Source organism: Pseudonaja textilis, chromosome Z (assembly GCF_049901715.1).
Source record: "Pseudonaja textilis isolate UNSWEBS1 chromosome Z, rPseTex1.2, whole genome shotgun sequence".
In the NCBI taxonomy this organism is placed as follows: Eukaryota; Metazoa; Chordata; class Lepidosauria; order Squamata; family Elapidae; genus Pseudonaja; species Pseudonaja textilis.
This window is the reverse complement of record NC_142008.1, coordinates 127,276,410-127,290,448: the sequence shown is the minus strand read 5'-3', so window position 1 is coordinate 127,290,448 and position 14,039 is coordinate 127,276,410. Positions and strand designations below refer to the sequence as shown.

General features: G+C 43.2%; 1 protein-coding gene across 1 annotated transcript; it reads right to left on the bottom strand.

Annotated features, from left to right (window-relative positions):
• Window positions 1–2,092: 2,092 nt before the first annotated feature.
• On the bottom strand, window positions 2,093–12,681 carry PSMB5 (proteasome 20S subunit beta 5). Its single transcript, XM_026719517.2, has 3 exons — window positions 12,462–12,681; window positions 9,612–9,918; window positions 2,093–2,583 (listed from the first exon to the last, which is right to left on the bottom strand). Exons 1-3 carry the CDS (start codon window positions 12,651–12,653, stop codon window positions 2,285–2,287), a joined length of 798 nt encoding a protein of 265 aa, XP_026575302.2. The 5' UTR covers window positions 12,654–12,681; the 3' UTR covers window positions 2,093–2,284.
• Between the last annotated feature and the right edge of the window lie 1,358 nt (window positions 12,682–14,039).

Genomic DNA, 14,039 nt, shown 5'->3' with positions numbered 1-14,039 from the left:
CAAACACCTCACCCCTCATTTTGCGGGTGTCAGCAACCCGCAGCTCTGAAGCCGCATGTGGCTCTTTGGGCCAACTGCTGTGGCTCCCTTTCGGGTGATCCCGCTACTGGCTGGCCCCGCCCTCACCCTCCCCTCCCTGTCATTCCTAGCCTGACCTGAGAAGGTACAACATTAAAAAAACAGAAATGAGAGGAAGGGGAGGGAGGAGATACACATTTCCCACAGAAAACACCGGGAGCTACAAAACCTGGGTAGATGTAGCGGGGTGTGTCATGTGACTGGGTGGGAGTGACCTTGAGTTGGCCACGCCCACCCTAGTTTTGAGGCTCCCGGTGTTTTGTTTTCTGTAGGAGGGGTCCAAATGGCTCTTTTGAGTGTTTAAAGTTGCAGATCCTTCTAGCGAGTCTCTCTGCAACGGTGCAAAAATTTTTCACGCTCAACTTATCCTTTAGGGGGTGGTTTTGGGCAAACTCTTTCATTCCTTCCTCTTGGTGAGCCAGAACGCCACACTGAAGAAAGACGACGCTTCAAAAGAAGCGGAAAAGACACACCTTTTCCGCAAGTGAGGGCCTGCCTCCTTATCCATTTTATTCCCCGAAGCTGGCAACGACCTTTTCCCTTCCCATTAGGGTATAAGCGTTGAACACACATTATGTCAAGTTGAGAAGGAAGCGTAAAGTAGAAAAAGGGGGAGAAAGTTGAGAGAAAAAGAGACAGAAAAGATTATTGAAGGTGTGAGCCTGTCCAAAATAAAAATAAAAAGATGTTGAGACCTTGGAAAAAGCTCAGAGAGGAGCAACTAAGAGGCCTGGAGACTAAACCGTAGGAAGAACAGTTGAAGGATTTGGATATGGCTGGTCTAAAGAAAAGGACTTAGGGGAGACATGATAGGAGTAGTCCAGTATTTGAGGGGATGCCCCAAAGAAGCGGGGTGGGGTCAAACTATTCTCCAAGGCGCCAGAAGGCAGGAGAAGAAACAATGGTTGGAAACTAATCAAAGATAGAAGCAATCTGGAATTGAGGAGAAATTTCCTAACAGCAAGGACAAGTAACCAGTGGAACTCCTTGCCACCAGAAGTTGTAGGTGCTCCATCACTGGAGGCTTTTAAGAAGAGACTGGACAGTCCCTTGTCTGAGATGATATAGGTTCTCCTGCTTGAGCTGGGGACTGGACTAGAAGATCTCCAAGGACCCTTCTAACTCTATTCCTATCCTATCCTATTCTCTCTACTCTATTTTCTATTCTATTTATTTTCTATTCTAATCTATCGTAATCTATTGTCACCTGTCAAAAATAGCAGGGAAATTTAACCCACTGGAGTTTAAAAAATTGAGCTGGGTTTATTCTGCAAGAACACATCCACGCACGATGACCCCCGGGGTGCCGTTTGCCTTGAAAATGAAAAGAAAATGCTTCAGAGGTTAGTCCTCAACTTACATTCATTTAATGATCGTTACGGAATGACAAAAAGGGACGTGGGGCTGGTTTTCACGGGACCATCGTGGACACGTGATCAGAATTCAGATTCTCGGCGAGTGACTCATATTTATGACAGCAGCAGTGTCCCGGGGCCATGCGATCCCCTTTTCGCGAACTTGGGACCACCTAATCGTGTTGCTATCTGAAGAAATGCAAGGATTTAATAATAACTGCGGCAAGAAAGATCGTAAAACAGGGCAAAATTCACTTAAGAGATACTTCGCTTAGGAACAAAAGTGATTGGGGCTGTATTATAGTTGTAAGTCAACTCTATTTGTCTAACACAGGTGTGGATATGCAGACACTCAGTGGGACTGCAATAGGCAAGATTCAACTTGCTTTCCAATCATCATCATTTAATGTCCCCTTAATCCTTTGCAGGATGGAGAATGGGCAACTGAATGGAACTACAAGAGCGTTTACTGGCCAGATGCCCTTCCTGTTGCCAATGAGAAGTTTTGTTCAGCAGATATATTCTGTGTCGAGAGAGAGAAATATCTGCCTCTACCTACTATCAAACTCACAACCTCTTGATTGTGAGGTGAGAGCTCCACCTCTAGGCCACTGCACCACTCACTTTCCCTTTCTTTCTTTCAATGAGAACACCAAAAAGCTTGGACAAGTAAGTTTAATTCTGAAGAAACTGGACATTTAATTACATAAATCACTGGTCAGATGTCTTCAACAACTTGTGGCCTTTGCTAACAGCTGGAGTTAAAATTTCACCTCTTGATGGTTTAAAAAACACCCCTTTGTAGATCATCCCCAGCCTGCTTCCTCTCTCCCCCCTTTCAGACTATGATTTCAAGCCACGGCTTTTGCGGACGTGTCGAGGAACAATTCTCGCAGATCGGAGACATCGTCGCTGGAGACGTGGATCCAGCCATCCGAGCGGACGTGGTACAGGTTGACCGAGCCACCCGAGTAAGCATCACGGCACGTGGCTTGATAGATCGCCCGGCGAGCCAGATCGTAGGCGTCTTCCACCGAGAGGTTGTGAGAGTAGCCACGATCCATCACCCCGTAGGCGTAGACAGAACCGGAGCCCACTGAGAACACGGTTCCTGAGATGCGGTTCCCTTCGCTGTCCACGTAATACAGACCTGAAAGACAAGGCAAGGAAATCAAGGTTAACGGAGTCCTCCGTAATTTTTCTAAGATGGCTTTAACCATCATGAAGCACGGGGCATTCTTCTTCTTTTTTTTTTTTAAAAAAAGGGTTTTAAATAGGACATGCTTTTGGTTGAAATTTGCTGAATATGTCAACTCCTAACTGTCAGCTGTTTTAGAGTTGCCATGAACAGTGGGGGGTGGGGGAGGAGGGAGATGGAAGGAGCAGTGCTGCAGTTTAAAACCAAAAGTGTATTCCATTCTTATCTTGCAAAGATTGTAACTAAGCTACCGGAATTTCTAACTGATGACTCTCAGCTATGAATATGTTTCGGTTGGAGAAGATGAATGATGATACACTCAGAGGGGTGGAGGGAAAACAGGGTCATAGGTGATAGTGAATTATGTGTCTCAGAAGCCATGCCGACATGTTCGCTCCTAATAAATCCTTTGACGTTTTTAAAGCTTGGCTCGAGGCTCATGATTTAATTAAGACAACTGCCAGAATCCTGACCTGAGTTTCTCCAAATGTTACCACCTTAAAATACAGAGAGTCTGGATTAATATTCTTTTTCTCATCTTTCCTACTAGCCATCTCCTTTTCTACTTACGACCTTAACTTTGTTGCTTGGATCTTTACAATTTACCTTGTTTTATTTAAACTAAACAAAACTGCTAGTGCGGTTTATGTTGATTGCTTATTTAGTATCTCCCATGACTATCACTTAAGTGTTGTTTCTTATGATACTTATTTAGTATCTCCCATGACTATCACTTAAGTGTTGTTTCTTATGATTTATGATGAATGTATTTTTATGATGACTATGATTATGATTTATCACTCATAGCTTTTATGTACAATAAGATTTTATGCACCGAGGACAAATTCCTTCAATCATACTTGGCCAATAAAGAATTCAATTCAATGCAATTATTTTATTCTACCCTACCCTATTATTATTTTATATTTCATATTCTATTCTAATTCTGAATTCTATTCTAACACTCCAAATAAGAGGAGGAGGAAGGGAAAGAGGGGGAAGGGGGAGATGGAGGAGGAAGGAGGAGGAGAAGAAGGAGAAGGGGAGGGGAGAAGGAGAAAGGAAAAGAAAGGAAAAACAGCAGGAAGAGGAGGAGAAGGGAAAGAAGAGAAGGAAAAAGAGAGAGGAAAAGAACAGGAGGTAGAGAAGAATGGGAGGGGAAGGGAAGAGGAGGACAAGGAAAAAGAGAAAGCAAAAGGAAGAGAAAAAAAGATGAGGAGGAGGGAGGGAGAAAGGGAGGGAGGAGAGAACGGGAAAGAAGAGGAGAAGGAATAGGAACTCTTCAATATTGGTGTCTGGTCTTTTATTCTAAACCTTTGCTAAGAAACCATGCTATAGTCGTCGAAACAGCAGAGCTGCTGCTGTCTACAGCAGCGGTCGCCAACCAGTGGGCCGTGAGAAAATTTTGGTGGGCCGCAGAGAAATCTCACCCCCAGAGCACCCCCCAAAGCAATTAATCCAGGCTGCGCAGAAACACAAGGCTGCACCCACCACATGGCCCGCGGGAACCCTCCCGCCCACCCACTCCTTACCTGGCAAACTTGTCTGCTAAGTTGCTATTTTTCCTTTTACCGACCATCATCTGTTCTGCTGTGTCGGGAGATTTAGATTAGCTAGGAAGCAGGAAATGGCTGGATTTCTTGCTTTCTAGCTAAGCACAGCCGAACCTCCCTTAGGACTGAAGGTTTGCTTGCAAGCAAATTCAGTGCAGATTCACAGCAAGCAAATTTGAGAGACTGAGCTAGCCGATGGCAGATAGGTAGATCACTGAATGATTCTGTGAGCAACTCAATCTGCCTGCTTTGCCTGATTTTGGATAAAAGTTGCTTTTTTAAATAAAAAAAAAATCAATATTTACATGCACGATGTGTTGTGAGTTAATTTTGTGTTTCCTTGCTAGCAAATTTTATGAGTTTGTTTGCAAGCAAATTTTATGTGACAGACTGAGCTAGCCAATGGCACATAGATAGATTTCTGAATGAATCTGTGATTCTGTAAGCAACTCAATCTGCCTGCCTGCTTTGCCTGATTTTGGGTAAAAGTTGTTCTTTTTTTAAATAAAAAATTCAATATTTATACATTTACATACAAGCCATGCCCAGCCAGTCACATGACCACCAAGCCACACCCACAAATTAGGCCATGCCCACCGACCCAGTCAGTGGTCCCTGGGATCTAAAATTATAAGTTTGGTGGTCCCTGAGGTCCAAAAGGTTGGTGACCCCTGGTCTACAGGGATAATCATAGTGTAACCTACAGATGGGTAAAACCGGAAAGAGAACCATAGGGTTATTCAAACAAAAATCTACGGAGGGTTCAAATTAGAACAGATTTGTAGGGGGGGGAGAGACAGAGAGAGACAGACAGGCAGACACAGTCTGTACTGTATTTACAGGGAACCAATGACAGGCTTAGAATAGAACACAGCTGGCTGGGGAATTCTGGAAGTTGAAGTCTTAAAATCGCTGAGGTGGAGAAACACTAGTTTGAAACCACAATTCTACAGCACAGAAGGACGGGAGGGACAAAGACCATGCGTATGATTGATATCCCACTCTAAAATTTATTTGCTTCCTGTTCAGGTACTTCGGCAGAATTTATTCTCCCTGTGTTATTTCTGAACCTTAATGCCATCCACGCACATTTTGTGACATTTTTCTCAAGTACCAGCCAGCTGGATCCCCAGAGTTAATGGAAACGGATCTATTTACACAACGCTCCGAGAATTTCTAGAGGGGCTTCGGGGACCAAAAAAACCTTCAGGCAGCGGGCAATTTAAATGAGATTTATAGCCTTTCCCCCTCCTCAGGATGAGGGCAAACCTGAATCAGCAAACGAGAACAGAACCACAACTCCAACACAACAGCCAAAGGGGTTTCAGATTTCTGGGTTATCTGTTGTCAAGCTTTGGCACAGCCAAAGAGCAGGGGGGAAAAGTCATGTACAGCCGTGAACATCGCATACTTTGCAAAAAATAGCGAGTTGCGTGCCTCAAATTTATAGCCTAAGATAAAGATGATTCAATAAATAAACTATGAAGTCTCCATTAACACTGTTGGCATTCCGCTTTGGGAAAAAATAAAATAAAAGGCAAATTGCAAGATAGAATCAGCCTCAAATCACAGTCGTCTCCCTCTCGGTAACCTTGCGAAAATGCCTATTTGCAATGCTAGGAGTTTCCAATGTCCCTGACTACCGGCAAATTCTTGACTTACGACCACAATTGAGCCTAAAACTTGTCTTTCTAAACGAAACAGTTGTAAAGTGAATTTTGTCCCTTTATACTGGAGGCAGTGATCCTTTGAGAGCTGCAGGCAATGAAATTTCATTTTAATGTATGCCGATCAGTGTACATTCAAAGTGACAATGAAGTTGTTATTCTATTCTATTCTATTCCATTCTATTTCCAATTCTATCCTAATAATTATATTCAAATACTCCTCTAGTAATTCTCCTCTCCTCTATTCCATTCCATTCAATTCTAATTCTCTTCTAATTCTATTCCAATAATTCTATTTTTTCTATTCCAATAATTCTGTTCTAATTCTATTCTATTATTCTATTCCATTCCAATTCTCTTCTCTAATAATTCTATTGAAATTCTATTTTTATTCAAATTCTATTCAAATTCCCCAATTCTCCTCTCCCCCTTCCATTCCCTTCCAATCTATTCTATTCTAACCTCAATTGAGCCCAAAACCTCTGTTGCTAATTGAGACATTTGTTAAGTGAATTTTGTCCCATTTCTTCCCACCGTGAATCACTGCAGTTAAGTTGGTTGAATGGCTCCTTACGTGAATCTGCCTTCCCTGTTGACTTTGCATGTCAGAAGGTGATCACATGACCCCAGGATGCTGCAATTGTCATAAATGTAAACCAGCTGCCAAGCAGCCGAATTTTGACGTGACTGTTGGGGACACTGCAATGGTTGTTTAAGTGTGAAAAATGGTCATGTCACTTTTTTCAGTGCTGTTGTAACTTGGAATGCTCCCCTAAACGAACTGTTGTAACTTGAGGACAACCTAAGTGACCTACGGCTGTTTTTCACACATGACCCATTCGTTTGCAGCATCCCCAAGATCACTCGGTCAAAATTCGGAGTCACTTGGCAGCTGACTCATCTTTATGACGGTTGCAGGGTCCCTGAAGATCATGTGATCACCACCTGATGGGCAGAAGTGCATGGGGAAGCAAGATTCACTTAACTACAGTGTGACTAACTTAACAACCGCAGCGATTCACTTAGCAACCACGGCAAGAAAGGTCATCACACGGGAAGGGGGAATTCGCTTAACGAATGTGTTGCTCAGCAACAGAAATTTTGGACTCCATTGAGGTCCTAAGTAGAGGACTATTTCTAGCCTCCCATTCCGATCTGATCCAAGTTAGCTGGCAGAAACCAGCCAAAGTTGTACAGCAATCCAAAATCAGAATAGAGCTGGAAGACTGCTATCCTGTCCCCACTGGTCCTTCTTTAGACTACTAGCCAAATCCAAATCGGGCAATTGTTCTTCCTATGTTTTACTTTTCAGGCCTTTGATCATCAATCGCGAAGAGGTGGAGAGGGTTGGTAGCTTTTAATTTCTGGGCACTTCTATCTCGGAGGACTTCTCATGGACTATAAATGCTAACATGCTTGTGAAGAAGGCACAGAAGAGGCTGCACTTCTTGAGAATGCTCAGGAAGATAAATTAGTATCTACTTCTGTCCTACTACCACAGCACCATTGAGAGTGTCCTGACACAAGGCATTCTTTCATGGGATGGGAGCATAGCAGACAAAAAATGCTCTACAGAGGAGCATTAAAACCACCCAGAATATCATTGGGCTCCAGCTACCAGCCCTGGATGACATCTTCGCATCTCGCTGTTTGAGGAAATTGCACAACATTCTCAGAGACTCCTCCCATCCTGCTTACAATCTTTGTGAACAGAAGATACAGAACAATTCTGGCAGAAGATACAGCACAATTAAAACTCGGACCACACAGCTTTTATCCCAGAGCTATAATTGCACTTCATAATGAACTTAAGGACCACCATCAGTGAGCTGTTGGACAGGATTACTTGGTGTGGATGCTTCTGTGTTTTAGGGGGCGGGGAATTTTGGCGGGTGGGGAAGTGTTTGGGGATTGTCATGCGTATGTGCATGTTTGGTCTGGTCTCTGGGTGTTATGTGAATTTCCTTGTATGTATACCGAGTATATACATACAATGACAATAAAGAATTCAATTCAATTCAATCTTAGTTGCTTTTCCAAAGTCTCAACATCTTTTTTGTAATGTTGGTGACAAAACTGGATGCAGTATTCCAGGTGTGGCCTTACTAAGGCTTTATAAAGGGGTACTAATACTTGACGTGATTTTTGATTCTATGCCTCGGTTTGTACAACCCAGAATTGTATTAGCCTTTTTGGCTGCTGCCGCACACGGCTGGCTCCTGTTTCAGTGATTGTCCACTTGGACCCCAGGGTCCCTCTCACAGTTCCTGTTTTTGAGCCAGGTTTCACCTAATCTGTACTGTGCCTTTGGTTTTTTTTCCAGCCCAGTGTAAAACTTTGCTTTTCTCTACATTAAATTTCATTTTGTTGGTTAGGGCCTACTGTTCAAGTCTGTCCAGATTTTTTTATCTCCTGGAGAAGTTGAAGCTACATAACTTCGCAAAAAAAGACACTGGCTATCATTTTTCCCAGGGACCCCTGGACAATTTCGTCTGGCCCAGAAAACTCTTGGCTCATCTTCTAGTAAACATTATACAGGGTACAGACAGTCCTCGACTTACGATCACAATTGAGCCCATTTCTGCTGCTAAATGAACTTTGCCACCTTTTATGACCTTTCTTGCCACCATTGTTAAGTGAAACACTGCAGTTGCTAAGTTTGCCATACGAATCTGACTTCGGTATTGATTTGTGCCTCAGAAGGTCGTAAAATGACCCCAAGGGCACTGCAACTCTCATAAATATAGGCCAGCGGGCAATCATTTTGCTCATGTGACCATGGGGATGCTGCAAAGGTGATTAAACGGTCATTGGTCCCTTTTTTTGGTGTGGTTTTCATTTTGAACCGTCCCCCTAACAGAAAGGTTGTAAGTTGAGGACTATTTCTGTTGTGTAACCAAGAGTACAGCATAACAGAGAGAACAGAAAGAAAGTCAAGAAAACAAACGGAATAACCTACATCAAAATTCAGGGTTGTTGTTTTTTTAAAAATGTATTAGCATGTCGCAAAAGAAGACTTGGAAATCTGGTTTTGAGTAACTCAATTGAAAGCAGCTTAACCTTTTGGTTTGGAGACGGGCTCCAAGCAAAAGAAAGCATAGAAAAATATCCAATTCCTGGAAAAAATGGAATTTCAAACCAGTGGATAAAGAAACATAAATGCAAAACAGGCAATTTGATGCAGTCTTTAAAAGTTGCCTTAGAAACCGGAAGATTAATTTCTTAGTCCTGCCTTAGGCATGAAAACCAGCTGGGCCAGTTCTCTCTCACACCGACCCACCTCACAAGGTTGTTTTGGTGGGGAAAACAGGAGGCAGGATTAAACATGTCCACTCCCTTAAACTGTATCTTTCCTAAAAAAAGGGTACAAATCCAATAATAGAGTGGTGCAGTGGCCTGGAGGTGGAGCTCTTGCCTCACAATCAGGGGACTGTTTGTTCAATCCTAGGTAGAGGCAGATATGTTTCTCTCTCTGGGCACAATGAGAATATTTCTGCTGAATATAACTCTGCATTGGCGATAGGAAGGGCATCTGGCCAGTAAACACTCAGCTCCCTTCGGTTTGCACAGACGCTAACCCACAAGGGATTATGGGGTCGTTAAAAGATGATACAAATCTAATCATAAATGAAATGCACAACGCGTTCAGAAAGCATTCAGACCTTCGTCACTTTTGTTACGTTACAACCTGATTGTTGAAAATTCAATTGTTTTTCCCCTGCTTGTCAATCTACAAAACAAACTTGTTCTGTTTCCTCACCTGGTCCTCTTTTGTCCCAGCCACAGATCATGGTGCCCATGGACAGGCCCATGCCTTTGTACTGGTACACCATATTGGCCAAAAGCTTGGAGGCAGCCGCCACCGAGATCCTCTCCTTGTTGCGGAGTTCGTAAATACGACACTGCCGGGCGAGGAGTCGCTCCCAGAAGCTGCAGTCCGCTGCCCCGCCAGCCATGGTGCCCAGCAGGTAAGGGTTAATCTCAATGATTTTTTTGACGGTCTGCGAAGCGACGTAGACGCCAGCCGTCGACCGTGAATCCGCCGCCACGATCACACCGTGCTGGAACTGGAGAAAGAAAGCAAGGGACCACCGAAGATTAAAAGTGTATTCAATCTACAGGCAGACTTTGATTTAATGGCCACAATCGAGCCCCAAACTTCCATCGCTAAATGAAACCATTGAGCGAGCTTTGCCCCATTTTCCACACACACACCCCCTTGCCAACGTTAAGTGAATTACCGCAATTAAGTTGGTAAACTTGGCTAGTAACTTGCTGTTGTTAACCTGGGCAGGCAGTTGTTAAGTGAATCTGGCTTCCCCGTTGACTTGGCTTGTCAGAACGTCGCAAAAGGGGATCACGTGACCCTCAGGACATTTCGACCGTCATAAATGTGAGTTGGTTGCCAAGCGTCTGAATTTGGATCAAATGACCACGGGGATGTTGCAAGGGTCTTAAGTGTGAAAAACGTTCGTAAGTCATTTCCAGCACTGTCGAAACTTCAAATGGTCACTAAATGAACTGTTGTAAGTCGGGGACAAAAATGTATTACAGATAGTCCTCATCTTATGACCACAATTGAGCCCAAGATTTCTGTGGCTAAGTGTGATGTTTTTAACTGAGTTTCACCCCGTTATATGAACTTTCTTGCCACAGTTGTTAAGTGAATCATTGCGGTTGTTAAATTAGTAACTTGGTCGTTATGCAAATCCGGGCTTCCCTATTGAGTTTGCTGGCCAGAAGATCACAAAAGGGGGGGAACATGACGTCCTGGGACACTGCAACCGTCATAAACAGTAGTCAGTTGCCAAGCGTCTGAATGTTTTAAAAAATTGATCTTCTATTAAATACAATTCTTAGTGCTTTATAAACATTGTGTCGGTATTTATTTGCTTTCAAGCGTCTGAATTTTGATCATGTAATCATGGGGATGCTATGTTGTAAGTGTGAAAAATGCTTGTAAGTCATTTTTTCTAGTGCTGTTGTAACTTTGAACAGTTACTAAGTGGGTGTTGTAAGTTGAGGACTACCTGTACAGATATATTTTGGGTCATTTGCGAAAAGAAAAACGGAACTCACAGATTCTGGGTGTTAAGAAGCTGTCAAGTCAACAAAGATGGGTCATAATATTTTATTTCTTACAGCAGTTTCTCAACCCTGGCACCTGTTTTAAGGTGTAGGAACTTCAATTCCCAGAATCCCCCCAGCCAGCCAGGAATTCTGGGAGTTGAAATCTTGACTGTCAATTACCTAGTGTCAATTACCTGGACTTTCAATCCAAATAGTTGTGAATTGCCAAGGTTGAGAAACACTGGATTATATCTTCATTAACTCCTTTTAATCAGTGATCCCTTCTCCTATTTTTCTGTGAACTGAGGACCCTGCAGAAAAATCTGGGTTAAAAAGAGATTATTCTAAATTCAACCCCATAGCTGAAGAATTTGGAGGGCTCCAATGGCACCTTTTCCAATTAGAGGCAGTCCTCAACTTACAATGGTTCAAAGTTAGCGAATGTTCAAAGTTAGAATGCCCCTGAAAAAAAGTGACTTATGACCATTTTCCCACTTACAACTGCAGCATCACAATGGTCACATGATTAGAATTTGCTCGGCAACTGACTCGTATTTATGACAGCTGCAATGTTCCCGGGGTCAAGTGATCCCTTTTTGTGACCTGACCAGAAAAGTCAATGGGGAAACCAGATTCATTTAACAACTGGGTTACTAATTTAACAACCACAATGATTCACTTAACAACTGTGGCAAGAAAGTTCCTATCATGGGGCGAAACTCAGTTAAAAACATCACGCTTAGCCACAGAAATCTTGGGCTCAATTGTGGTCGTAAGTCGAGGACTATCTGTAATACATTTTACAGGTTGTTCCTGACTTACAATAGTTCATTTAGTGACCATTTGAAGTTACAACAGCGCTGAAAATGACTTATGACCATTTTTCACACTTATGACCCTTGCAACATCCCAGTGGTCATTTGATCCAAATTCAGATGCTTGGCAACTGACTCACTTTTATGACGGTCGCAGTGTAGCAGAAATCTTAGGCTTAATTGTGGTCATAAGTCGAGGGCTACCTGTATTAAAAGGCACTTGCAAAGTGCGATTGTCCACTGCCCTCCAACCCAGGCTTATACAGGCAGTCCTCGATTTACAAGTTGATTTAGTGACCGACCTTATGACTGTTTTCTGCACTTACGACCTTTGTAGCATTCCCATGATCGCGTGATCAAAATTCAGATGCCTGGCAACTGCTTCACACTTATGACCGAGGTCATATTGCAACCTTCTGATCAGCAAAGACAATGAGGAAGACGGTGTTACTAACTTAACGACTGCAGGGATTCACATAACAACTTTGGCAGGAAAAGTTGTAGAATGGGGCAAAGACTCACTTGACCACTGTCTCGCTTAATAACAGAAATCTTAGGCTCAATTGTGGTCGTAAATCGAGGACTACCTGTAAAACTAGGGCAAGAGGAATGGAATTTCGGTTTTTAAAAAAAACACTTTCCCGTCCTCTGGCAGAGCCCCCACCAGCTCCGTAGAGCCTCCAGCTCCTCTCAAGTGTATCTTGATTCCCCCGCCGTCGGCCTACCTTGAAAGCCAGCGTGGTGGTCCCGTGTTCTAGCTCGATTTTAGCGTCGCCCGCCGTCAGCCCGGCGTAAGGGGGAGCCAACGCCAGGTCCCCCGACATCTTCGCCCCGCCGCGAAAGCTCGGCGCCCCCAGACCGAAAAAGCCGGGCCCATTCGAGGTGAGTTGCGGCTCCAACAAACTAGCCAGCGCCATGTTAAATGAGGGCAACTCACCGTGACTCAGGAAAGCACTTACGGCCTCCGGGCTATATATAGACGTCGGGAGCCATGTTGAGTGAGGGCAAAAGACAGCGTCACGTCTCAAAAAAAAGCGACTGCGCCGGTCTAACATTTGGAGAACAATGGAAACGCCGTGTTGGATGAGGGCAACGTTTAGCTTCGGCTCCGGATTAGCCGCTTTGGATAACAATGGAGGTCGCCATGTTGGATGAGGGCAAAGATAAGCTTGCCCGGCCGGTTGGCAATGTTGTATGAGAAGAAAAGAGGGCGAACATCTTTGGGGCTGATGTGCTGGGAAGAAGAGAAAAACATGGAATTTATTGCTGAAATTCAAATTTATTCTACGTTAGGGAAGTAAATAACCCAAAAGGAATCAGTTTTGACTTCTGCAGGATGCAATCACAGAAGTTCTCTGGAGGAACTCACTGCCTCTTGATGACACGGAGTAAAAACAGATTTTAAAACAGCAAACTGATACTGTAATGTTCACACAGGAGGCAGTTCTGTGTAGTGGTTAAGGCATCAGGCTCCAGAAATAGGAGACAAATGAGTTCTAGTTGTGCCTTGGGTACCAAGCCAGCTGGGTGACTTTGGGCCGGTCACTTGCTGAGCCCCACAAAGGCAAGCCACTTTAAAACACTTGGTAAGGAAAAGTGCAAAAAAATGTCCAGAAAGTCTTCAAGAATCAGACATCATTGAATGGAATTAGACAGACAGACAGACAGATATGACAGATTAGATAGATAGATAGATAGATAGATAGATAGATAGATAGATAGATAGATAGATAGATATGACAGATTAGATAGGTGACAGGGATAGATAGATAAATGAATATATGCCCATATGCACACTGTTCTTCTATTAATGGTTGTTCTTTTACCCTTGGCTGTGATGCTTTGTATTGCTACAGTACATGCTTTTGTACAGTTTATTTTTGTATTTTTATGTATGTATGTGTTTATTAGTTTATTGTTTTACAAAGCGAAGCCACATCAGGCCAGGTTAGTACTTGCGTGGATGGACCCCCTCCAACGACCACCCCCCTAGAACACTTACCTTCTTTCCCGCAGAAAAAGGAAATTCAATTCCAATTTTATATCTGTAGAAAGCTTTAGTACTGTATTAATAGTTTTGCTTCCATGCTGATGTCCTGAACATTCTCCATGGGAAGGTGTCTCTTAAGATTTGTGATCTCTACTCTCTTGACTGAAAATAGCTTTTTTTTTTTCATTTTGTTCCTGTTTACTCCCCTGTACCTGGCTTTCGTACTCCTCTTTAATCTTCTTTAAAAATGATGAAGAAACTGATGACATTTGGCCCACCAATCTTTGCATGGCTTCCCCTTTTGAATCCTGTG